Here is a 25256-nt window from a genome sequence, read left to right as displayed (position 1 = left end):
GGCCCGGCGGGGGGCTATCGTCTATGTCTTCTTGGGGCGCCAGGCGGATCGGGGTCTCGTTTTTGCAGGAAGAGCCCGGCGCTGGTGGCTTCAGGTGGCTGCCGCCGCCGCTGCTAGTGCTGTTTCCGCCTCTCGTGCGAGGAGCAGAGACCGGCGATCGGGGAGACCTCCGGGGCAGCGAGACGTCGGACATGTGTCAGCACATCTGGGGCGCACATCCGTCGAGCCCGAGGGGAGATTTGCCGGAACAATTCAAACTGCGATATTGATCTTGGGGGTGACTGTCCCTGGCCGGCTGTCGGGTGGTAGTGCGAGTGTGCGCTCGCTCGCAAGTGTGTGCGTGTTTGTATGTGTGTGTGCCGTGTCGGGCTCCCCCCTTCCCCCCCTGTTTTCCCGTCGAGTGATGCACTTGGAATGAGAATCAGAGGATGGAAATAGTCTGGGAGGTGCTTTTTCTTCTTCAAGCCAATTTCATCGTCTGCATATCAGGTACGGGACGCGCTGGAGTCACTGGCGGGTTTGGGTTACGTTGTGCTGTTTGGAATGTGTGGGGTTTTATTGTGTATAGACTGTCAAGTAGCCTCGCGGGGTAGGAGGGGCAGGGGGTGGTGGCAGAGACCCTTGCAGCTAGCTCTTTGGGTTTACTGCCCTCGGAATTAAAAAACCTTCTAAGCCCAAGGGTGTGTGTGTGTGTGTGTGTGTGTGTACGCCCGCGCGCCCGCGAGCGCGTGTGTGCGCGCGCCCGCGCGCCTGTGTCTGTGTGTCTGTTTGTGTGTGGTGTGGTTAGTATCTGTGTGGAGTCCTGGAACATAGAAGTGTTGAGGGATAAAAAAAAGAAAGGCAGATAGATCAGTGTTAATTTTCAACTGCTTTCCTGGTTGAGAACTCTGGCCCTGAAATCTGAGCCTTGGCAACCCCCACCTCCATCCCCTGGTTTTCAAAGTTCCCAAACTCGGTTGTTCCTGGCTGGCAAAATGGACGCAGAGCCCTGCCCTGGTATCTAGGCACTTTCGAGAGGCTGCGGGAGGATGCGGGACTATAGCGTGCCACCAGCAGGGACCGGAGGGATGTGGAGGTCCTCCATGCCTTCCCCAAGCACATCAGGACTGGCCATGATGATCTGAAACATGCTAGCATGCCCAGCTGCACAAGTAAAGGCAAAATCTGCCTGCAACAACACAGTATCATAAATACCACTCTGGATTGTAGCCTGTCGGATTCCTGGTGGTCAGGATGTGCTAGCCCAGACTCACTGACCTCAGGCTACTCCCACCAGTCTGTGGTTTCAGGAGTGATGAAGTGAATGAGGTAGGGCTTGTGCTTGCCTATGCTTGTGTGTCTGTGTATTGGAGGGGATTCTGATTTCCAAGCAGCATCTTTGTTGGTGCAGGGAGTTGGTGGCATGGAGGGGAGCCCTGAGAAAAACCCAGGATCAGCAGTATTTCCCAGTTCAGTTCAGTGCCTCCTCCCACTGACAGTGTCCCCTGGATTTCACCTCCCACCTGTCATTAAAGCGGCTAGAGTAGGACCATTTGCAGGGCACCCCTGTGTCTGCATTCCCCCTGCATAAGTGGGGATTCAGCCAACTTCCCATAAAGTCACCAGAACAGGAGGGCAGGAACGTTGCCCCTGTGAGCAGCCCCGTAGCAGGATTGAGGTGGAGGGCCCTTTTTTCTGCCTCTTCCTTCAGCCCAGCCAGTCCCTGCCTCCTAACCCAGACCTGGTTTTAAGTGTTAAAAATCCTTGTCTGGGCTTACCCTGGACCTAGTTCCAAATATCACTGTTCAGTTTCAACTTTCTCCTCTTAGGGCAGGAATAGGGAATCTTCTATTCAAAATCATTCTCTTTGGTGCTTGGCCACCCAACTAAAATTTTTGCCTCTGTAATACTTTCAGAAGACAATAAAAAGTGCCTGCGACCACCCTAAATCCTCTAGTGGGACCTGTTTTAACCCATCCCACATCAAAGAGGAAAAATTCCCAGGTGACTTATAAGGGTTGATACCAGTCATATGACCAGGCCTGGGTAGCATCTTACAAGAGCACATTTTAAATGTTTCTTTTCTACAACTCTTTCAAACTGGTCTCTCTTGTTCTGTAATATTTCACTAGTTAGAAAATAGCCTTCCCCTGCCTCTCTCCGTGGCATCGTAAGTAATTCATAAAGCAGCCAAGCCAGCTGAGTCCATGTAGGGTTAACAAAAGGTTAACGTTCACTGAAGCTCTGGATCCCCCCAAACTCCCTTCTCCCCAGCCCCTACCCTGCACTTGGCCAGGCCATGACAGGGGAACCCTCAGAGACTAGGTCTGTTCTGAGCCTCCAAAAGAGAACTTAGTGGGCACCTTATCACAGCTCTACTTGATTTGGTGTCTCTGTAACTAACTTCTATAAATACAAGTATTAGGAGGGGGTTATTTCCAACCCAGAAGAGGTGCTGTGAAGTATGTGGCCTTTCACATGTATTTACTAAATAGTCTTCGTTGCTATGTAATAAGGGGGTAAAGGTGTAAGCAAAATTGCTAGCTATTAGCCAAACACAGAAAACCATGTTAGCGTTCCAAATGCCTAGTTAAGCTCTGCATTAATTTATTAATTAATTATGCTTTATGAAGACATTTAGGCAGAATTGTGACATTATGTACTCTTCATTTACACATCCGTGAACTTAATTTTCAAAGGCTATTCTTTCTCCACAGCCAAGGTGGCCTCCCTCCCCAAATAACTACCCATTCGGTGATTTCCATGTACTAATTCTGATTAATAATATAATTATGATTCACAGTTGCCATGATTTGGGGACTTTTTTTTTTTTCCCTCCCCTCTAGCAGCCTTAAGAGGTATAGTTATGCAGGGCACTAAGATTGAATAATTGTGGCTCAGGGAGAGTTTAGTGGGTCTTTCATTTCTGTTTCCATGATTTGCAGTTTTAATTTACTCAACGACTGAGCTTTACCAAAAGGAACATAACCCTGCGATCATAGACTCTACTAAATCTTAAATTAAAAAAAAAAATTAAAAAAACAAAACACCTCTCTCCCATCTTGGGGTGAATTATCCTACCCAGTAAATGGGTACTAATTCTTCCTGAGTTACCAAGCCTCAGTGATTGATGCATGGGTAGGGTTGACTTCATTATTAGAAAAGGTCAGCAAAGCAGTCTGCAGTGTAAACATTTTGCAGAAGGAAAATTTTGGTGGTAGATCTGGTCTCTAGTGACTGAATTTCACTTGGTAGCCTTGGCTTTCAGAAACACTCTGGTGCTTTGTTGCTCTGTGTTTTGTTAAGCAAATATTCCCACCCTTTACCTCTCCCCATTCTGCCAATTAGGTGTCCCCCGAAGCATTTTCTCTCAGGGTCTGTGTGGATATATTTCTTAAAATACAGAGCCCTGGGCTTGGTATGTTTGATGGCTCTGCGCTCCTCCTTTGGTCGTGATGAAGCTGTCAGCCAAAGGGACTGGGCCGGGGTGGGCCGGGGAGGGGGGGGGGTGGTTCTCCTTGATCAGCCTTAGCCAGCTGCTGAGGCTGGAACGTGTGTGCCTTCCATTTGCATGATCATATCCGTGTTGGCTACTGGAGGCCAGCACAGCTAGGTTTAAGAGGGAAAGTCATGATCTGGGAGATCTTCTGTTCCCCATCAGACTCCGATATCATTTTGCCAAAAGTGTAAGGCAGTCAAGATCTGTGAAGAAGAGAGAAGGAGACAGAGAGAGAGGGAGAATGAGGATTTTTCCCGTGCTAGCTAGAGCACCATTCCATTCTTACAAAAGCAGCTCGGATCAGCGAGAATGAATGCTTAGCCGTGCCGGGAGAGAATTTCCTGGCCCAGAGACAGCTGTCTGATTTCATTTCCACAACACATCCTACTTGCCTTGATGTAACTTTACTTCTTTGTCAGTTTATTCATCATCATAACGGCAATGGCAATTAAAACGATGTGGTGCTTTCATCAATATGACATAACATGGCACATATTTTCATTCACCTCTTCTTAGAGTTTGTAGGGTAATTTTATAGACGAGGCCCCCAAAGCCTACAGCGGCTCTGCGGGCAGGATTCCCATCCAGGTCTGAGTCAGAATTCAGGATGGCACTTATTTTTCTGGCTCAGGATTTCTTTTAAATATTTTATTTGGGATGTCTCTGACTTGAAAGAATGAATTACATTAAATGGATGCGAGTCTTAGTTTCGAAGTGGAAGCTCGGGGTGATTGCCGTTCTGCCCTGGACATAAGGTAGCATTTGAGTTGTATATGACTGTCAGGCAAAAGGATAAGACTGTTACCCGGGTTTACCGCCAGCCCCTTGGGATCAGCCATCCCTATAAGTAAGGAATATTTCCCACGCTCTTTTCCTAATTGGGAAATTGGAAAATAAAATGGTTTCCCTTCAGTGTCTCTACATTTAGAGAGGGGATAATAGTCCATACCCCACAACTTTGCGACATGGATTAAATGAGATAATGCATTCAGTGACTTTTTTCACTTGGCCCAATATCTGAGGCAGAGAAAGCTTGCAATAATATAATTTTTTCCCTACAAATCAGGCACTGCGCAGGTTTTTTGAGGCTGTGACAGAACAGAGCTTTTACCTTCCTCACTTTATAGTGTTTAAAAGCAAAAAGAAAATCATGAGCAAGCACATTTTTAAACATTGAGCATTTTCCTCCTACTTTCAAGGACGGCTTCGCCTAACGACTTTGAACAATCTCTTAATTTTCTTTCTCATATAAATGAAACTGGTAGCATTGGGCTTTGGTGCCTATTATGAGTAAAACTCACTTTATCTCTGTGAGCCCCGTACTGAGGTGAGGCTTGGAACGTTTAATACATCACCTGAGAACGACATCGTACTTAATACCCAGGGGAGCAACAGAATTTTCCTCCTTCTGCTTGTAAATTATCACTCTGTATAAACCCAGCTTTCAAGTCCCAAGATAGCAAACTATATAGGCTATCAATATGACTTGAAAGAGAACATTCCATTAAATACAAAAAGAGCCCCCATCCCCACAAAGACTATTTATCTGATGATCTTATTGGTTTCTTTTTCTTTCTTTCTTTTCTTTTCTTTTTTTTTTTTTTTTTTAGGATTTTTTATTTATTTGACAGGCAGAGATCACAAGTACGCAGAGAGGCAGGTGGGGTGGGGGGCGGGGCGGGGAAGCAGGCTCCCTGCTGAACAGAGAGCCCAATGCTGGGCTCCATCCCAGGACCCTGAGATTGTGACCTGAGCCAAAGGCAGAGGCTTAACCCACTAAGCCACCCAGGTGCCTCTCATTGGTTTGTTTAAATCCAGTTTGCCGTGTGATGTCATAGAGCCCAGTCCCTAATAGATCCCATCATCAGAGATGGGACTTTCTTGTCCGATTTCCGAGTAATAAAAAGCCCCCAGGGGAAAAGACAGATGTCAAGGTAGAGAATCATTTTCTTGGATGGGGAGGAGAGGAGGTTGGATGGCCATCCTAGGCCATCAGTACCTAATACCTTAGCCTTTGATTATTGATTAATTGATTATGGGTTGATTATTGATTAAGCATTACATCTTTGCGCCTGGGGTTTAGGTCAGGAAAAGATCCAGGCATCATAAATGTCTATGGTGGTGGGGCATCTGGATGGCTCAGTGGGTTAAGCCTCTACCTTCATCTCAGGTCATGATCTTGGGGTCCTGAGATTGAGCCCTGCTTCAGGCTCTCTGCTTAGTGGGGAGCCTGCTTCCCCACCTCGCTCTCTGCCTGCCTCTCTGCCTACTTGTGATCTCTGTCTGTCAAATAAATGAATGAAATCTTTAAAAAAAAAAATCCATGGTGGCAAGCCATCATAGAAAGAGTATGGAACTTGGAATATTCACCCTGCAGTCATACTCTTCCTTAATTACCTCTTTGGGGGATTCTTTCACACGCTTTGAGTCTTGGCTTCCTCCTTTGTAAAATAAAAATGATAACTTCTTTGCCCAGTCCAAAGGGCAACTGAGGGAACAACAGAGGGAGATCCTGAATGTTCTTCCTGTTGAGGGAACAACAGAGGGAGATCCTGAATGTTCTTTGGGTTGCACAAATGTAAAGCATTTGTGTCTTTACTGTACTGTGGAATGATCCGCACTTAAGGTCGAGATATAAAAGCAAAGTTGTGATACCTACACAGAATGTGGAGTGCTACAAAGTCATGTGAATAATGAATGCTTCATCATTAAGATAGGACAGCAAAGTTGTGATGCACAAAGTTATCGTGATATGAAATAATAAGACTAGTTAGTCTTATCATTTCATAAAGGACATATATGCCACGGAAGAGAGAAGTCCAGACATGAAGGGAAAGGAGGATATTGGATATATGTTGGAGGTTTGGAAGGAAGAGATGGAGGGACTCCATCATCCAACGCAGAGGAATAGGAATGAGTGATGTACAGAGAAGACAGTCCCAGTTGGAATAAAAGTTCCCTTTAGGATTCTGGAAAGTTGGGATGAGCCCATGTTGGGAGCTATTGAATTGAGGAAAAAATATGGAAGTGTCTTCAGATATTTAATTTCTTGGTGATTTTTATTTTTTATTTTTTATTATTTTTATTATTTTTTTAAGATTTTATTTATTTATTTGACAGAGAACACAAGTGAGCAGAGAGGCAGGTGGGGGGGGGGGTGGTTGTAGCAGGCTCCCCGCCGAGCAGAGAGCCCAATGCGAGACTCGATCCCAGGACCCTGAGATCATAACCTGAGCTGAAGGCAGAGGCTTAACCCCAGAGCCACCCAGGCACCCCAGTGATTTTTTTATTTTTTAAATTATGGATCTTTGCCTGCATTCAGTGGATAGAACTTGGTTAAAATTTGTTTGAAATCCCACCATTTCTTTGGGTTTTAAATTCGTGTTGCAAGTTTCTTGCTACTGCTATACTTTGCATAGTTTGGGATTGGAGATGGTTGAGTCTGGCAGACACTTCAGCTTTCTCATCTGTAAAATGGACATGATACTTACTTACCAAGGATTTTGATCCTACAGGGAATTGTAAGGAGCAGAACAATATTTGTAAAATGCTAACAGGGTGTCTGGAATACATTTACATGGACCAGATTACCCATATCGTAGGAGAGTAAGCATGGGCTTTGGAACCAAGATAGACCTGTACATAATATTCCTTCCTTTGGTATTTTCTCCCACTATGTGGTCTTAGAGAAGTTGTTTAACTTCTCTGAGCCTCTGTTAAATCTGTAAAATGAGGAGTGGAAAAAATATACACAAGATCCTGCCATGGCTTGTGACGTGTAGTAGTGACTCAGTGAATGACAACTACCGCATAAAATCATCACCATCATTGTCATCGACAACTACACTTGTTATTGACACTTTGGACCTGTTCTTGTAAATTCCAGTGAATCATTCAGTCATTTCTTCGTTGTTCAACAAAATAGCATTGTCAGCTAACTATGTGCCAGGGATAAGAATCACAAAAATGAACAACCTCCGATCCTCGATATTTCCAAGACAGGAGATAAAGGTGTGCACGAAGTGTTACAGGAGTGTGAAGAAGGAGCATGTTGGTGGATACAAGTGGGGAAGGGAGGGGCTTCTGGGTGGCTCAGTGGGTTAAGCCTCTGCCTTCAGATCTTCAGGTCACAAATCCAGTCCCACATCTGGCTCCTTGCCCAGCAGGGAACCTGTTTTTCCCTCTACCTGCCATTCCCCCTACTGTGTTCTTGCTCTCTTTCTGACAAATAAATAAATTCTTGAAAAAAAAAAAAAAGTAGGGATGGTAAAGATTCCATAGAGGAACATTTGAACGAGGTTGGAAGAATACCTAAGATTTCAAAAGAACAGGAAAAAGAAAAGAAAAATAAAAAAGACATATCATGAGGCATGAATAGTAGGTTGATAGGAAGGAATGAGAAAAAACAAGGATTAGAAGTGCAGGGAGCTGGGCATAGGCAGTGTGTGGGCTGCAGTAAAGGACTGTAGACAGGACTGGAAGAATAACCTGGGACCAGTGGGCAGGGGCAAGTTAGCCCAGTTAAGAAGTTCAGACTTTTTCTTTTAGTTATGAGGAGTTAAGGTGAAGGTAAGGAAAATGACATTTAAAAAAAAAAAGGTTTATGTGCCATTCTTTTTAAACTTTGATTCCAATAAGTAATAACTCAGAAACCCAATTCCTTGTCTTCTTGTCAGCCTTTATTCTTGCTCACAACACCCATTTAAAAAAGAATGGTGTAATAGATCAATTAAGCCATTATGGAACATTCTGAGGGACAGCTGTCCTCTATCTGTTATGGACCTGATTTACCCTCATCTTTGAGATTTTCATGTGTAGCAAATGCCTCCAATTTTGCACTTGAATAACAATGGTAACATTAACAGTAACGTCTTTAATATTACAAGAAGGCTAAGGGAAGTGAAGCAATCCACGCATGCTTTTGTGCCGTATGCGCCTAGTAGACGCACTAGGTGACATGGGACAGATGCTTGAAGCCTTGTGAAGCACTTGGCATCAGTTTTGCTTATTGTGCTCTGCACTTGTCTTTCCGATAGACGCTGCTCACTTGGGAGAGTGGAAGAGTATGGCCCACTAAATTATATACCCATTTTACCCTCTCAAAGGTCCAGTTACCAGAGATCAAGTATAGAGACCTAAAATGAAATGTCTTCCCTCGTCCTCTTAATCATTCAGCATTTACAGAGGGGACACTATACATAAGGTACTGGACATCCAGCAGGAGAGAGTCCGACTCGGATCTTTCCCTCCAGGAATTCACAATCTAGTAAGAGAGCAATTTAAACAATATTTGTAGCGACAGCACAATCCGAGAAGTATTGAGAAGGGACGTCTGACTCATTCTGGAGGTGGGAGGGCGGGAGGAAAGTAGTGTTAAAGGATGCTCGGGCGAGTCGTGGAGAGATGGAGGATCTTTGCCGATTTGCTGATTGACTGGGAGGAGGGTGATGGGGGAGGGGTGATCACAGGAAAGAACATTTGCAAAGGCAGGACCGTGAGAGGAGACCCAGGATGAATTTGGGGGATTGTCCAGAGGTCAACAAGGCAACCACAGAGAGTGGGGCATGATAGATGAGGTTGAGATCTAGGAGGTTGAGGAGAGAGGACTGTGGTAACAGTAACACCTTACATTTAAAAACTGTCAACAGAAACCACCCTTCCACCTCTCTGGGCAGGGAAGGCATCCTTTAAAGGCCCCAAGAAGTAGCTCTAGCTAATGTCTTTCTCCTCCCTGGGAGCTGATGAGATGTAAGGTTTTGGGCTCGGGCCCAGCAATGCTCCATTTGGCCCAGATCACTGGTGATTTTCCAGTGTCCCCTCTAGTGCCAGGTGGCTTCCCAGAAACTTTTGAGATAACCCAGATACACATTACAGAATTTACCACCTTGCTTAGTTTGTCCCCAGGTGTGTGGACCCTCGGAAAAAGCTAGAACCCCACTGGCTGAGCCCGGAGTTGGCAGTATGCCAATTACCTTCTTCTCTTTGATAATCTAGTCTTTTTGTAGTTTCATCTCATGTAACCCTAAACAAAACTTTAGAGCGTTTCCATCACACAGGGCTGGGGTAGGGAGCTGCGAGTGGTAAGAAGTGGTCCGGGATGGCCTTTATGACAAAGCTCTAATGGCTCTTTATTAGCAAGATTGGCCGGGTAATGGGAGAGCCAGTGTTTGGGTTTGATTACATTTGCATTAAGGTACCATCAGGATGACGGTAGAGAGATTGTCAGTGGCTGTGAAGGAGACAGCCTACAAATGCCTTTTCCTCCTCATCTGGGAGAGGTGTGACCTTTGTCACCAAAAATGCAGAATTAATCTTTAACTTGGTCCAATACTTCATACCCAGTGGCGAAAGGGGCTGGCGGTAGGAAATGAAGCCTGTGACTTTCAGGTGCGTTTTCCAGAGCCAAGTCCTGCTGGTTTCGCAACACATTTGGCAGCAATGCCAGAATTGGAATAAACACATTTACTGAAGGATATGAGTCAACATATTCCCCTTCCGCTGCCCCCTCTTCCTACCACACACACCTCTCACCCTCAAGGAAGACCATTGTGATGGCAGCACTTACCAAGGGAGACCAGCCATTCTTCCTCCATGACGTTGGAATAATAATAAATACCTCACAGGATTCTTGAAATGAACAACTAAAGTGACATATCTGTGGAAGGGCGCTGGTCCCCCTACCCCTACTGTTCAATGTGTGGGTTCATTCATTCATTAAATGCTAACGAATGCCTCCTCTGAGGGAGGTGCTGGACCAGGCAATATGGGAAGCCAGGCAGCCCTGATCTTCGCCCTCGTAGTATCTGGGTAGTAGGTAATGCAGAAATACTGTGTTTTTTGTTTTTTGGTTTTTTTCCCCATTGCTCTACCCAGTGCCTTGCATTTAGTAGACCCTCAACAAGGAATGAGTGAATCAGCACCTATGTGAATAACAAAGAGAGGTTTAGTGGTTTCTTGCTTTCAAGGGAGAATGGGAGACAAGCTCTGAGACCAGGAGGGAGGAGAGAGGAAGATTTCTGCTAGCTGCCCTTTCCCTTCTACTGCATGGGGCTTTGAGCACACACAGAGTCAGAGAGGACTGGCACCTTCCCAGGGAGTGATATGTTCGATTGCTTTCTATTGCCTTCTCAGACTCAACTCCTGTCTGCATTTGACAAACCCAGTGTCGATTGGGGGCACTTATTTAAAATGTATTTTGGCTCCTTTGTGTTTTGATTCCACGCTGTACAACCCGAACCAGGAGGGCGGAGGATCAGCGGAGGCATTGCTGTTCCTCTTTCTGTGTCATCTCATTCCTGTTAAAGGACATCCTTTAGGACAGGGCATTTTCTTATTGGAGTCTAGCTTGGGAGAAGCAGGTACTTGAGAAATGTCACTGCCCTATAGCATCGCGCTAAGTGCCTTAGGTAAAAAGCCCACCCACTCTTTAATCTGGACTCGGGGTCTTTTTTTTTTTTTTTTTAACATTTTTATTTATTTGAGAGAGAGCACAAGTAGGCAGAGCAACAGACAGAGAGGGAGAAGCAGGCTTCCCGCCAAGTAGGGAGCCTGATATGGGGCTCGATCTCAGGACTCTGGGATCATGACCTGAGTTGAAGGCAAGCGCTTTACTGACTGAGCCACCCAGGCTCCCTGGACTCTGGTTCTTAAGGTGTTTTCAGTCTTGCGTCTGAGAACTTGACTTCTCCCTCTGGCCTTCGGTAACAGAGCTGTGGTGGCGCTCACTCGTTCTTACCAGCGGGGAGACTCTGGGGCCTAGAAATGGAAGGAACATTAGTAATTTGAAATTCCCCGTTGTGCATTCTGCCTATAATCTTCTAGCTGATCTCCACAGCTGTGGGGAAGTGCTCAGTTGGATGGTTTGTTGTTGTTAGTTTGCTTGTTAATGTAATCAAAGAAAGAAATAAGGAAAGCTTGCCCCCAAAAAAGGCCCCCACCTTTAAGTTCCCCATAGATACAGGGCGATTATACCAACAGTTAGAAAGTGGGGTGTCTGTGAGTAGTATGTGTCTGTTCTACTGCCCAGGTGTGACTAGGAGTGCCACTGGTTGGCCGACTCTTAGCATCACCATGATGATCCCGGATCTAAGTCCCAGCCGCTCAGCGCCTGCAGAATGAAATGTAAAAGAGGGAAGTCATATTTTGCGTCTAACAAGCTCCATCTCTGTTTTTCCACTGTGGTGTAGAAGTTCTTTGTGGCTAAATGAGTCTCCTATGCCTTTTAGTGCACGAGGTGGTGTACCCCCCCCACCCCACCTTTGTTTTCTTCTCCTGCTCTCAGAAATGCCAAGATTGCAGCTTGATCGAACCAGAAAAAGGCTTGTAATGTGCCCCACCTCCAGGGGAGAGGTGTTGGACATGTTAATGTACTGGTGCACTTGCAGTTCAGGCTGGAGCTATGTTCCAGGGAAATGCTCCTCCTTGGTCCTTGCTCCTTGCAAGCCGGGGGGCCTTTAAATGTGGGTGTGTTTTGGTGCCACCCGCCAGAGCAAGGCTGGGAGTCACAGAGCTAGTTCATTTTAATGCCAACTCACAGTGTCAAAGGAAATGGAGGAAAACAGATTCCTTATAGACTAAATGTTTATTTACCGAAGTTTGCAGTTGCAATGTTTTCAACCTCAAATCTTTGCTCTTTGTTTTTTTTTAACTTCACATTGTATCTTTTGTTTTTGTTTTTGTTTTTGTTTTTGTTTTAAGATTTTATTTATTTATTCGACAGAGAGAGATTACAAGTAGGCAGAGAGGCAGGCAGAGAGAGAGGAGGAAGCAGGCTCCCTGCTGAGCAGAGAGCCCGATGCGGGACTCGATCCCAGGACCCTGAGATCATGACCTGAGCCGAAGGCAGAGGCTAAACCCACTGAGCCACCCAGGCGCCCCTCACATTGTATCTTTTTAAAAATTTTTATTTTTTTTTACATTGTATCTTTTAAGTATATTCCCTGTTGCTTCGTAGTTACTTCAGCTTCAGAAAGCCTGGACTTGGTGATAGCTCAACAGCAAAATCTTGGTGACATAACACAGTAGAAGCTTACTTCCTGCTCACATTACTTGCTCATTGGTGTCAAGATGTTTGTGCATGCACGCGTGTGTGTGTAAGGTGTGTAAGGGAAGGCATGATGGAGGGGGGAGGGATAAAAGGGTAGGAATCTTGTCTTTGCAGTGACTTGGAAGTCTCAAGGCCCATGGAGGCTCTGCTCTCTTCAAGAGGGGCTTCGAGTGTTGTTCTCAAAGTCAATGGCAGCAGACGGGGAAATAGTATAAGGAGAAGGATCATGGGAGAGGTTTTATTGACCAAGCAGGAAAGCTGTGCCCATCACTTCCGGCCAGTCCCATGGCCACTTCTTATTGCAAAAGAGCTTGGGAATTGTCAGCTAGCCTCGTATTTACCTGCAGAGGGAAAATGGTGTGGTGAACAATTAGTTGGTATCTGCCACCTTAATGTTCACGACTTTCTTTGCAATAGTCCCATATAATTTATTCATTGAAAATAACATCATTTATAGTTACCTTTTTCCCCTGTTTTTGAGATCTGTGTTTCTAGTTTTTGCCATTTTTTTGGCCTTTTTTTTTTTTTGTCTATAGATATATATTTTTTAAGTTCTTATTTATTTATTTATTATTTATTTTTAAAATATTTTATTTATTTATTTGACAGAGAGAAATCACAAGTAGATGGAGAGGCAGGCAGAGAGAGAGAGAGAGGGAAGCAGGCCCCCTGCTGAGCAGAGAGCCCGATGCGGGACTCGATCCCAGGACCCCGAGATCATGACCTGAGCCGAAGGCAGCGGCTTAACCCACTGAGCCACCCAGGCGCCCTTAAGTTCTTATTTAAATGCTAGTTAGTTAGCATACACTGTAATATTAGTTTCAGGTGTACGATGTAGCTAAGTGCACTCCTCAATCCCCATCCATCTCCCCCACCCCCTGCAACCTCCCTTCTAGTAACCATCAGTTTGTTCTCTATAGTGAAGTCTGTTTCTTAGTTTGCCTCTCTCTCTTTTTTACCCCCTTTGCTCATTTGTTTCTTAAATCCCCCATATGAGTGAAATCGTATGGTATTTGTGTTTCTCTGACTAATTTCTCTTAGACTAATACTCTTCAGCTCTATTCATGTTGTTGCAAATGGCAAATTTCATTCTTTTTGATGGCTGAGTATATGTATATATATATACATATATACATATATATGTGTGTGTGTGTATATATATATATATATATATATATATATAATATCACATCTTCTTATGCATTCATCAGTCAGTGGGCACTTGGGCTGTTTCCATAATTTTGGCTGTTGGTAGATCATGTTGCTATAAACATTGGGATGCATGTTGTCCTTTGGATTAGTATTCTGGTATTCTTGGGTCATGCTGGGTCATAGGGTAGTTCTGTTTTTAAGTTTTTGAGGAATCTTCATACTGCTTTCCAGAGTGGCTGCACCAGTTTACATTCCCACCAACAGTGTAAGAGGGGTTCTGTTTTCTCCACACCCTTACCTACACTTGTTTTTTTGTGTGTGTATTTTTTATTTTAGCCATTCTGACCGGTGTAAGATGGTACCTTACTGTGGTTTTGATTTGTATTTTCCTGATGATGAGTGGTGTAGAGCATCTTTTCATGTGTCTATTAGGCATCTGTATGTCTTCTTTGTAAAAATGTATATTCATGTCTTCTGCCCATTTTTTAAAATTGGATTTATTTGTTTTTTGAGTGTTGAGTTTTATAAGTTCTTTATATATTTTGGATACCACTCAGATATGTCATTTGCAAATATCTTCTCCCATTCCCTAGGTTGCCTTTCAGTTTTGTTGATTATTTCTTTTGCTGTGTAGAAGCTTTTTATTTTGACGAAGTCCCAATAGTTCATTTTTGCTTTTGTTTCTCTTGCCTCAGGAGACATATCTAGAAGGAAGTTACTATGGCTTATGTCAAAGAAGTATAGATATTTATTTTCATTGAACTATTTCTTTAAAATTTTCCCAGTATTGTGGTAACTGGGTAAAACAGTGTGAAGTTTTTTTGTTGTTTTACCACAGTACATCCTTGGGAAATGCACAACCTGTTCATAGGTCTCTAGAAGTACCCCTGAATTCCTTGAGGAAGTAGACAAGTATGAAGAATAGTGATACTTTCAACAGTGACCCACACTAACCCTAACCCTAGTTAGCATTAGCTCTGTGGTCTGGGGGAAATCATTTTATTGGCCTGGGCCCCAGGTTTTTCCTTTTAAACGGATATTGGACGAGGCAATTTCTAGGTCCCTTTCCAACTTGGAAATTTTATCATATTAAGAAACCTTTACAGGGGCACCTGGGTGGCTCAGTGGGTTAAAGCCTCTGCCTTCGGCTCAGGTCATGATCCCAGAGTCCTGGGATCGAGCCCCACATTGGGCTCTCTGCTCAGGAGGGAGCCTGCTTCTCTCTCTCTCTCTGCCTGCCTCTCTGCCTACTTGTGATCTCTGTCTGTCAAATAAATAAAATTAAAAAAAAAAAAAAGAAACCTTTACAGAAAGTTATCCAAGTTTGCTGTGATGCTAAACTTTTCCAGTTTGGGAAATGTTGAGGCAGCAAAATTAAATTGCAGGAAGAATGTTCCTGACTGTGAGTGGGGAGGTGAGTGACTGATGACTTCCGAGATGGACAAGTATCAGCTAAGGTGTGGGATGAGAGAATAACCAAAACTGTACTTGTAGAAAGATGACCTTGTGGTTCTCTAATAAGACCCTTGGGAAGAGTCAAGCAGTCATCATTGGCTGTTTCATCAAAGCACATACTGAAAATCATGTGGTCTTTGTATTGGAGTCTTTGATTTTCACCTCGGGTTTTGTGACCTCGGGAACTTTCTTAAAATCTCTTATCTTTGGTATCCTCTTTTGTAGACTGGAGGTAATAACATGTATCCTTGGAGTTAAGAGAGACTGAAATTTTAAAACGCAATAAGGTGCTTAGCACGTAGCATGCACTTGGTAAATGGTCTGTATTGTTATGGTTGAAGCTAAAAGAACAAAAAATGTTGGGCAAAAGTAGGAAGGAATTTGGCAATATCATGTAAAACATGGGGATTAAATGAGCCAATTCATGTGGAAGTGTTTAGCACAGTGCCTGCACGTAACATATAATCAGTTGAGGTTGGTTGAATCGGATTCACCAGGGGAAGCTAGGATGTTTGGGGAATATTTTAAAGGTAATAAGAAAGAAGACAATCATGTCTTTTTCATAAAATGGTCTTCAGAGGCAATTTACTGTGTCTAGCCCACATTTTTTTTAATAATTAGAAAATTCATATATTTAATGCCATGTTGTTTTCATTTTGCAATGAGGGTTTAGACTTATCAAGGTCTGTTATACAGGTATGTGCTCTCAGGGAATCCATAAATATTTGGCCTAGAGACTGGTGGCATCAACAAAATCTTGAGTCAGGAACTTGCTCATAGTTTTTTCCGGCTTGATGCATGAGTAACTGTTGTCTCATTGGCCAGAGCAATAAAGCAATGAGGTATTAGGATCTCTTCCATTTATGATAGAAGATATAGTATTTACATGTTCTAGAACTACCCCTTGCTCATTTTTTACTGGAATTTGGTTACTCTATTTTCTTTTCATTATTCAGTCTCCCCAGCTTCCCCCACCACTAATCTATGCATGTGGTAACCTTAACCATGTTTCTTTAACAAATTTGCAACATGAAACGATAGTTTTGATTTATGTTTTATGGCCACTTGAGAGAATGATTTTTTAAATGATAATTAAATGCTGAGCTATTCCTGGGATTGTGACATGGTTCCCTTTCAAATATATCTGATCTGAGAATTTCAGCAAAAGGCGTAAAAGAAAAACCAACAAGAAATAGGACAGATGACAAATGCTGTATTGATGTTAAGTAAAGACCAGCAAACTGTGACCTAAGCGTATTTGTCTCAAGGGAGCCAGCTTGGGAGCTTTTCTGAGTGTTTGGTTTTTTTGCGGGATTTTTTTTTTTTTTTCCAATCACATGGTAGAGGCTGGATTACAACTGAGGATGGGGAGATTAATGGCCTGTTGTAGCTAATCCACTAAATCCCTACTCCTGTTTCTCTTAAATTGATTGAATTTAGAGGAGCTGAAGATACACCCACACCAGCTAGCCTGATATTAGAGCCCAGTGAATTAATGAAACCTAATAGCTTTAAGTACATGTAAGCAAAAGTCATGGAAATTTCACAGAACACAGTCCCTTTCTGCATTAGGAAATTCTTTTGTTAATTGCCTATTAGACTAGATCTTAATGTGTTGTTTCATAAGCTTTTTTTTTTTTTTTTGAGAACATTTTTACATGATTGCATTTTAAAAGCATAACCCTGATATAACCCAATTTTAAGTAATTTAGAGAAGAATAGAAAAGGAAACAGATTACCTGGAATCACATAACCCGAATGCAACGTTATTAATAGTCTGTTCTCCTCTAGATCTTTATTTATAAGCTTTTTAAGTTATTTTAAATTTCATTCTGGTATTACATTTGTACAAAAGTCAATTGAGATAAATACATTTGTGTTACAGCAAACCCCGCCTAACATGTAGACAAAACCAATATGAAAAGAATGATGGATGTAGATGAATAGATATGGGGTTGATGAAAATCACAATTTTATACTAACTTAGTGAACTCATATTGGATGAAATTTGAACGTAATTTAAATTTCTAAATCTTTAATTATGAATCTGTTGATCTTGAAAAAAATAATTAGTAGGGAGATAAAAAGATGAGAAATGTAATCATAGTATTGGGGATTTTTGAGTAGGAAAACACTAGGAGGAGACAATTTAGAAATGAGGTTTTTAAAGAATGTATCATTTAACTGTTAAAACACAGAAATATGTTTGAATGCACTGGTAAGCTATTTGAGACAGATGGAGGTTTAAACCCACACACTGCCTCCTCCAAGCTGGAAGGCTTTGGGTAGGTTAACTTCTTGTGCATCTCTGTTTTCTAATCTGTAAAATGGGGATAAAAACAGCCACCTCAGTGATTTTTTTGTTGTTGTTAAGTATTCCATGGCATATGAAAGTAGAGCACTTAGTATGTTATTATTGGGCATGTAATAATGGCTTAATAAATGTGACCCATTAGAAACATGACATCCATAACATGTATGAATGTGGTATTCACACAATCACATCCTCTTTGTAAAGGAGGTGGTTTCTCTGAGTTACCTGCTTTGTAGGGGAATACTGTTGTAGAAGTTCAGAAACCATCTCTCCCCCGACTCTAAAAAAAAAGAGTTCACTCTTTGAAAACTGGTGCTTCCAAGTTGTCTGTCATACCCCACAAACATCCTTTCAACTTTGCTCCAACTTGTCTACTCTCTATCCTGTGAACACACTTCGCACATACTTACTCTGTGGCTTTGCGTGTTTTGCCCCCCCTCCCGGTTCTCACCCGCCTAAACCATCCCATCTCGCAAGTTCAGCGGGGGTGGGGTCTCCTTCTCTGTGAAGGCTGTAGTGATCCCTCAAGTTAGGTTTCTCTCTTGGTCCTCTACACCCCACTAGCTCTTCCTGTCTCCAGTGCTGCTCATCGCCTACCTGCCTTTCTTCCTCTGTCAGATGGCGAACTCATTGAGGTCAAGATGTGTCTAGCTTACTTGCATTCTCTGTTCTCACTCCTAGCACAATGTGTGGGTTGGGTGGGTTTATCTCCCTGATCTGCAGTGATAATTACAAGATGATCTCCATAGCGGTTGTTGATTTAAGTTTTATTACCTCTTCCCACCCAGTCCCTCTTTGAGATACTACCACTTGGGACGGGGCTCAGCAGACAACAGCCACCCATGGGCCAAATATGGCTTGCCACATCACATCCCAAATAAAGTTTTCTTAGAACACAGCCATGCTCATTCGTTCACTTGTCTGTGGCTGTTTTATACCCCAGCAACAGAACTTAGGAGCTACAACAGAGACAGTGTTGCCGGAAACACCTGAAATACTTACTCTTTGGCCCTTTATGGAAGAAATTTGCAACCCGTAGTGCAAACAATTGATTTCAGTGCTTCCTATAACTAGAATAATAAACTGGGTGCCTGGGTAATCCATCTTCTTCAATGAAATATTAGTTAAATTATATATGAAATATTCAAAAACATTTTTTAAAACCTTGAGGCTTTTGAACTAGAGAAGAATCTTGACTTTTGTGGGTATCTTGGCAGTCCTGACCACCCCAAGCAGGGTTCTTTGGCATCTACCACTGTCAGAAACCGAAAAAGAACTCTTAAGTCAGTGCTGATTTGGATTTGTAATGCTTCCTCTGCTTGGAGCTTGGAGTAGCTCTGGTCCTGCCCAGGCAAATGCTCTGAGGGGAGGCTACCCTCCCCGACGACGGGATGGTTGGTGCCGGGGGTGGCGGCTTGGCAGGGAAGGAGCTAGCTTTCTGAGGGTCTGGTTCTGCTGCCAGCCCTTTGGGGAAAAAAAAAAATAAAATAACCTTCCTCTTTAGGGAATGTGAAGGTTACACCACATTCAGAAATAAGAACATCACCTGGAAAGATAAGCAATCTTAGGAATGACAACCTGAAAAATCAAACCTTTCCCCCCAATGATTCAGAGAGACGAGACACATCACCTCCGCTCTGATCGGTTTCTGCCCTTGGACAGAGCATTTTCTCCTAAATAACAGGCTGAATGAGTTTTGCTGGGCTCTGGGAGATGGTGGTCCTCCTCCCGGGACAGATGGGGAAATTAAAAGCAGGCAGCGGTGGCTTCGCCTGGCTGCAGAGGGGTCGGTTCTGGCAAGGACCCCGTGGGACTCGTGGGAGCTGGATTCCCAGCCCTCTTAGACACAGCATCTGCCCTGAGAAGCCCTGAAAGCAGATTTCAGAATGCTGCTTGATGGGGGCTCTTTCGAACTCTAGAGCAGGGCTTGGCAAATACAGTGCCCCCACCCCTCTCCCCCAGACCAAATCTAGACTGCTGGCTGTTTTTTAGAAGTCTGGGAGCTAAGAATGATTTTTACATTTTTAAGTGAATTAGGGGGAAAAAAAAAGAAGAAGAAGACTATTTCATGATTGATGAAAAATATGTAAAACCAAATTTCAGTCCATAAATAAAATCGTATTGAAACCCAGCTACCCCCACCCATTCATTTATGTATTATCTATTGTCTGTGACCGCTTCTGCATAACAACAACAGAGCTGGGTAGTTGTATCAGAGCCTATAACCTGCAAAGCCTAAAATGTTTGCGATCTGGCCCTTCACTGAAAAAAAAATCTCACCAACCCCTGTTCTAGTGTGCCTGTGATAGGATAATTAAAATACAATTTCTCAAAGTGTACTATATATAAAATGCACTCATTTTAAATCTACTGTTTGATGAGTTTAGGAAAGAATGCTGTTATGTAACCATCGCCATCAAGCTACAGAATATTTCCACGAGTAAGACTCATGTAAGTGGACATTTCTGCATTTCCTTGAGCGCCTTTGGAGTCAGTCCCACTGTGAGTTCAGTCCTTGAACTCAGGCAACTGCAGATCTGATCTCTGTCAATAGTAGCAGCTTTTAAATGTCTGTTTCCTGGGCATTTCGGAACACTGGAGACTAAAGGAGGGTGGTGGCTGGGGATGTGTGAAGACAAGAAGTTGATTTCATACTTCCATGGGAAATTTCCTTAGCTCACTACAAACACCCACTAAGACCAACTACTTCACAGTTTCCAATATTAGCAGCTGACAGGCGGGTGCGGGGAGCTCCGTCTGTGATCTCCTTTAATTGCTTAACCTTGTAAGGGAGTGCTTACCCATCTTCCATTTTATTGAGAGGAGCCTAGGCCCCCAGATTAACTTGCTAAAGGGCATCCAGCTGATAAGGTGAAAACTTCAGATTTGAGTCCTGATCTGTCTAAATCCAGGGCTGGAGCTCAGCTGCCATCCCATACGCTTGCTTAGTCTTGTCCACAATCCTGCCTGGGGTCGTCATGTGAGCACATGGTAGACAAAGGAAGCTCAGAGAAGTTAAATGACAGTCCCGAGTCACCCGGCTATGAGCCACTCAAATCCAGAGTCAGGATTTGAGCTGCTAAACCGCAACCAGAAGGCATAGAACAGAGAGCAGGAGAAAAACATTCCTTTGAAGAACCAAATTCCCCTGTTCTGCAAAAGAGTGAACTAAGAGCCCTAGGGGAGTGTGCCGTAGATAATGCAGGGGTGAGGGTGGCAGGGGTGAGGGTGGCAGTCTTGAGACAGTCATAGTTTTGCTTTCTAACCCAATGGCAATACCAAGGCTATTTAATTTCATATAAATAAGAAATGGCAGTAGAGTGCTTTAAAAAAACACTGAGGGGGTACGTCCATGCTGACCAGCATTAATAAATAAAACTTCTTCTTCTCCCCTCCCAAACAGCATTCTGACTACCTGGGAAGAGGTGAAAATCAAAGTCTGAGGGTCCAGGGCCATAGCATGTTCCCTTTCTCTCCTCCTCCTCACACCTACTATTATAAAGGATGATGCAGTTTACCAACCCCTGGTTTGAGCGATGGCGTTGCCTCAGAGCCTTTGTATTAAGTACTTGGGCCTTGAAAGGCACCCCCAAATATTCTTCCTTGTTCCCATTTTCTAGGACCATTCCATCAGCCTCTCTGCAGACTCTTATAACCTAGGGCAGGTGCCTAGGAAGACTGGGGTCCTTAGCTTTAAATAATAGAACCTCTTTAAGATTCATGTACGCAGACATGATAATATTATCATTGTTGTTGTTATTATTATTATTATTTGGAAAGTAAATCAATTTGATGTTCTAATTTTAAAAATGTTGAGAACTAGATTTAAAAACCAGAGCTCTAAGGCACAGACAAGATGTTCATGAAAGCATCTGGGGTGCTCCCAGAATCTATGGGTAGGTGGAAGAATTGGAACTGGAGGGTTCACTTGCAAGAATGTACTATGGGATTGTTATAGAAAGAACTCGTGCTCTTGCCACTGTTGGGCAGAGATAGCCAAATCCTGTCACCCATGTGGAGGGGTCACTAGACACTGCTGGTGCCCAGAGAGCTGGCCACTTCTGCTGTCAACCTCACCAGGAAATGGATGCTCCATCAGACCTCCTTCCTCGTATCACCAATATCAGAATGGAAGAGGCTGACATCTGAGTGGTCAGCTTCAGTCACATGCCTATGTTTTATCAAAAGAGATTCTGCCTGGGTGGGATTGAACACTAAAGGCAGGAAATACTCCAAACACAGTGAATTGGCTAGATTGGTGGAATAATGGCCCCCCAAAGATGTCTGCATCCTAATCTTGGAAATCTGTGTCTGTATTACTGTGTATGGTCAAAGGGATTTTGCAAATGGGATGAAGTTAAGGATGGTGAGATATGGAGATCTTCCTGGATTATCCGGGCAGGCCCAGTGTAATCACAATGGTCCTTGGACAAGGGAGGTGGGAAGGTCAGAGTCAGATAAAGAAGGTGTGGTAATAGAAGCATAGGTTGAATGATACACTTTGAAGAAGGAGTTAGGGCATCATAGGCTACACAATGCAATAGGTCTCCAATGGCTGGAAAGGCAAGGAAACTAACTTTCCCCTGGGGCTTCAAGAAGGAACGCAGGCCTTTTAACACCTTGATCTTGACCCATATCAGACCTCTGAGCTCCAGAAATATTAAGATAATAAATTTGTGTTGTTTAAAGGCACTAAAGTTCTAGTAACTTATTATAGCAGCAGTAGGAAACTCATACACATCAAAAAAGTATTCAAAAGGTGATGGAAGATTAGAAAGCATGAAAATGTCTGGCACAGCAGCATTAAAGGAAGGGTGGAAAGATGGTTCCCCACATCCTATGCACATTTTTTGAGGGTGTTCCGACAGAGTCCCAGTGCTAGTTTGGGTAAAAAGCTGAGTAATTTCTTTTGATTGTTCATCTTGTTCACCTACTTTATTCATTCCATGATTTATTCAACAGATGTTCCCTTCATTAAATAAACATTTACTGGAGCTAAGTGCCAAGCACTGTGAGAGATATTATGGTTACAAAAGAAAATAAGAGAGTAAGACTTCAAGCTAACAGTTGAGATGCTCATAGACACCGGGTGAAATTTAGTCAATTTTCAGTTGTCTCTACATAGCAAATCCCACTAAAAACATACATTAAGATAGCTTTGAAGAATGGGAATTAGGATGTCCTAGTGATCTCAGAGGAGGAGCCCCAATAATTTATGTAAAAAGATATCATAATTGGAATAACTAATTTTTTTAAAAAATTAATGACTATCATAACAGTAGTCAACATTAGTTCATCTTTGTTAAAGATGATATTAAGTATTTTATTTGCTTTATTTTCATATAATTATATAAACTCTTATGAGTTATGGACAGTTATCCCCATTTCACAGATGAGGAAACTGAGGCTTAGGACAAAGGACCAAATTCACCTTGTTAGCTAACAGAACTGGGATATGAACTTCTGGTCATCTGACTCCTGGGTGATTGTTTGCTGCTCTGCCTGTGTGCCAAGCACTAGGTTAGGGGCTCGAAATTCACATGTATAAGAGAAAACATCCTCAGAGAAGTCAACCTCAGAATTTAGTAAGTAAAATGAGCTATGGAAATGCAAACAAAGAATTACATAGCTTTCTAAGGTGACTGCTTTTAATGGTTAAAACCGTCATTTGGATACATAATCTCTGGTCCGTTTGGTTAAAGATCATAATTATTTTACTGCTGAGATAGGAGCAAGCCCCATGTTACTTTCACTGATTTAGATACAAAATGTATTCTCCTAGATATTTCAATTCTAAAATCATATTCCATAAGGACTATGCATGAATTATACTCTCCCCATGTTCCTCTTTCCCTCCACCCATAGTTGTATATCAAGGTAAATGCTTTGGTCGGTAGTATTGTTTACTGGAAGCTTCTTGACAGAAAGTGTAACGGTTAAGGATAACACCTTATTCTAAGCTGGAGGCCTCCCCTCAGCAATGGCTTATCAATCACCCACAAGGAAAATGTCGAGGCTGGGTTGGGCTGTGAGCGAGGACACACAGATCTCACTTATCATTCCTAAGTTGGGTGGATAGGGTGTGTAAGATCTCTTGACCACTGAGCCCAGGGCTACATCTTACCCAAATGGTGCCCAAGCATTCTGCTCCTTGGGGTCCAGAAGCTGCTGTTGGCTGAGTTGCTGCTCAGCGGTCCTGTGACAGATGGTATGCCTTGCTCATTAAATCAGAATCCTTCCCACTCTCAGGGCCCCAGGCATGTTGGGAGACGGACTTGATGGTGTTTTCTAATGCTGAATGGTCTACAGCTCAAGAGCGTGAAGATAAATATTCGACTTCATTGTGCATCCACTAACTTAAGCCTTGCTGGGTCTATTCCCTTCACTTTGACAGGGCACATTTAGAAAAGTGAAATGAAGTGCTTTTAGGCACCCAGCTCCTCCATCCATCACTTTGTCTTGTACTTTACAAGCTTGGCCCTTTTCTTGGAGACTTGTCTTCACACAGCGTTTTGTACCAGTTATGTACAATATCCTGAACCAAAAAGAGACTTTCCTAGAGTCCAGAGTCAGGGCTTACCTTTGTTTTTGAGGCAGTGCTGTGCAAGGCTTGTTTCTTTGGAGAGCTTGTTGGAGGGAAAGATGACAACACATGCAAAGAGGGACCCTGATAGTAACCAGGGTAGTTCCAACACAAGTAATAAGTCTGATTCTAGAACAACCAAGCTAACAAGTTGTGCGTTTACCCTCAGAGAAATAGGAAACCACAAGAGGGTCTTGTGATCATGTTTGAATTTTAAGAAGACCTCTCTGGCTGCAGATAGAGAATTGACTGGCAGCCAAGAGGGGTAAGAGAGACAGGTCATCTTGAGAGAGGGAGTCAGGAGACCCCCGCTGACAATCAGAGTTAGAGATGGAGGTCACCAGCCAAAGGTGGCAGTGGATATGGAGGGCAATGGAGAGAACCGGAAGCTGTTTAGGATGCGGGCCAACAGAGCCTAGTAAATTGCATATGGCAGGAGGAGAGGGAGAATGGAATGGTGGGTCACAATGAGACCCAGGTTTCTGGATGACTGTGTCATTCATGAAGCTAGGGCACAGAGCAAAAGGGAACCATTGTGCATAGCAGGCACTGTGCATTGAGTCGCAGAGAACTGCAAGACACTTTGAAGGGGAGAGGGCGATGCAGAGTTGAGGGAGGGGGAAGAAAAGGAAATAATAACTTAAGAAAGAGAAGACAATCTCCCCAACCAGGAGTATAGCAGGGCTTAAGATCCAACAAACCTACTATGACTACAATTTTTAACTAATACTGGCAACACCGATATTACTAGCTGCTATTGATTGCTCAGTATATATCTAAACCTTAAATAGCCTTCAGTTCTTACAAAAACTGTGCTGATAGGCATCATTCATCACCCTGCTATAGCTGAACAGACTGAGGCTCAGAGATATTAGGTAATTTCGCTGGAGTTAGAAAGCTAGCAAATAGCCAAACTATGATTTGAACCCAGGTTTGTTTGGCTGTAAAGAATAAACTCATTTAACTCCCAGGGAAAGCTGTCACCCCAAGGGACAAATAAACAGGTGCAGGGTTGGAAGGATATAAGTTAAGAAAAAATTACTGAGATAACAAAGAGTTGGATAGGAGGTCATTTTAAGAATATTTCTTGGAGAAGTTGAGGTCTGCTGGTTTTGAATGAGGCCGTGGATGCCAAATCTCTGGGTACAAGTACATTAATTTGAAGTAGGGAGCAAATAGATGAGATTAATAACATGTAGGGTGAAGAGGGCATTGGCAATAGCTTTTT

The 25256-nt window shown here is 43.2% G+C and overlaps 1 protein-coding gene across 1 annotated transcript in view; it reads left to right on the top strand.

Moving 5' to 3' along the window:
• Positions 1 to 404: 404 nt before the first annotated feature.
• Positions 405 to 25256, top strand: part of CA10 (carbonic anhydrase 10) — a 503136-nt gene continuing 478284 nt past the window's right edge. The window contains exon 1 of the mRNA XM_059379334.1: positions 405 to 489. Coding sequence (XP_059235317.1) covers positions 429 to 489 — 61 coding nt within the window. The 5' untranslated portion in view covers positions 405 to 428. The remainder of the gene's footprint in view (positions 490 to 25256) is intronic.

The sequence above is a fragment of the Mustela nigripes genome, chromosome 16 (genome assembly GCF_022355385.1).
Source record: "Mustela nigripes isolate SB6536 chromosome 16, MUSNIG.SB6536, whole genome shotgun sequence".
NCBI lineage: Eukaryota > Metazoa > Chordata > Mammalia > Carnivora > Mustelidae > Mustela > Mustela nigripes.
This window is presented reverse-complemented; position numbering and strand designations above follow the sequence as displayed.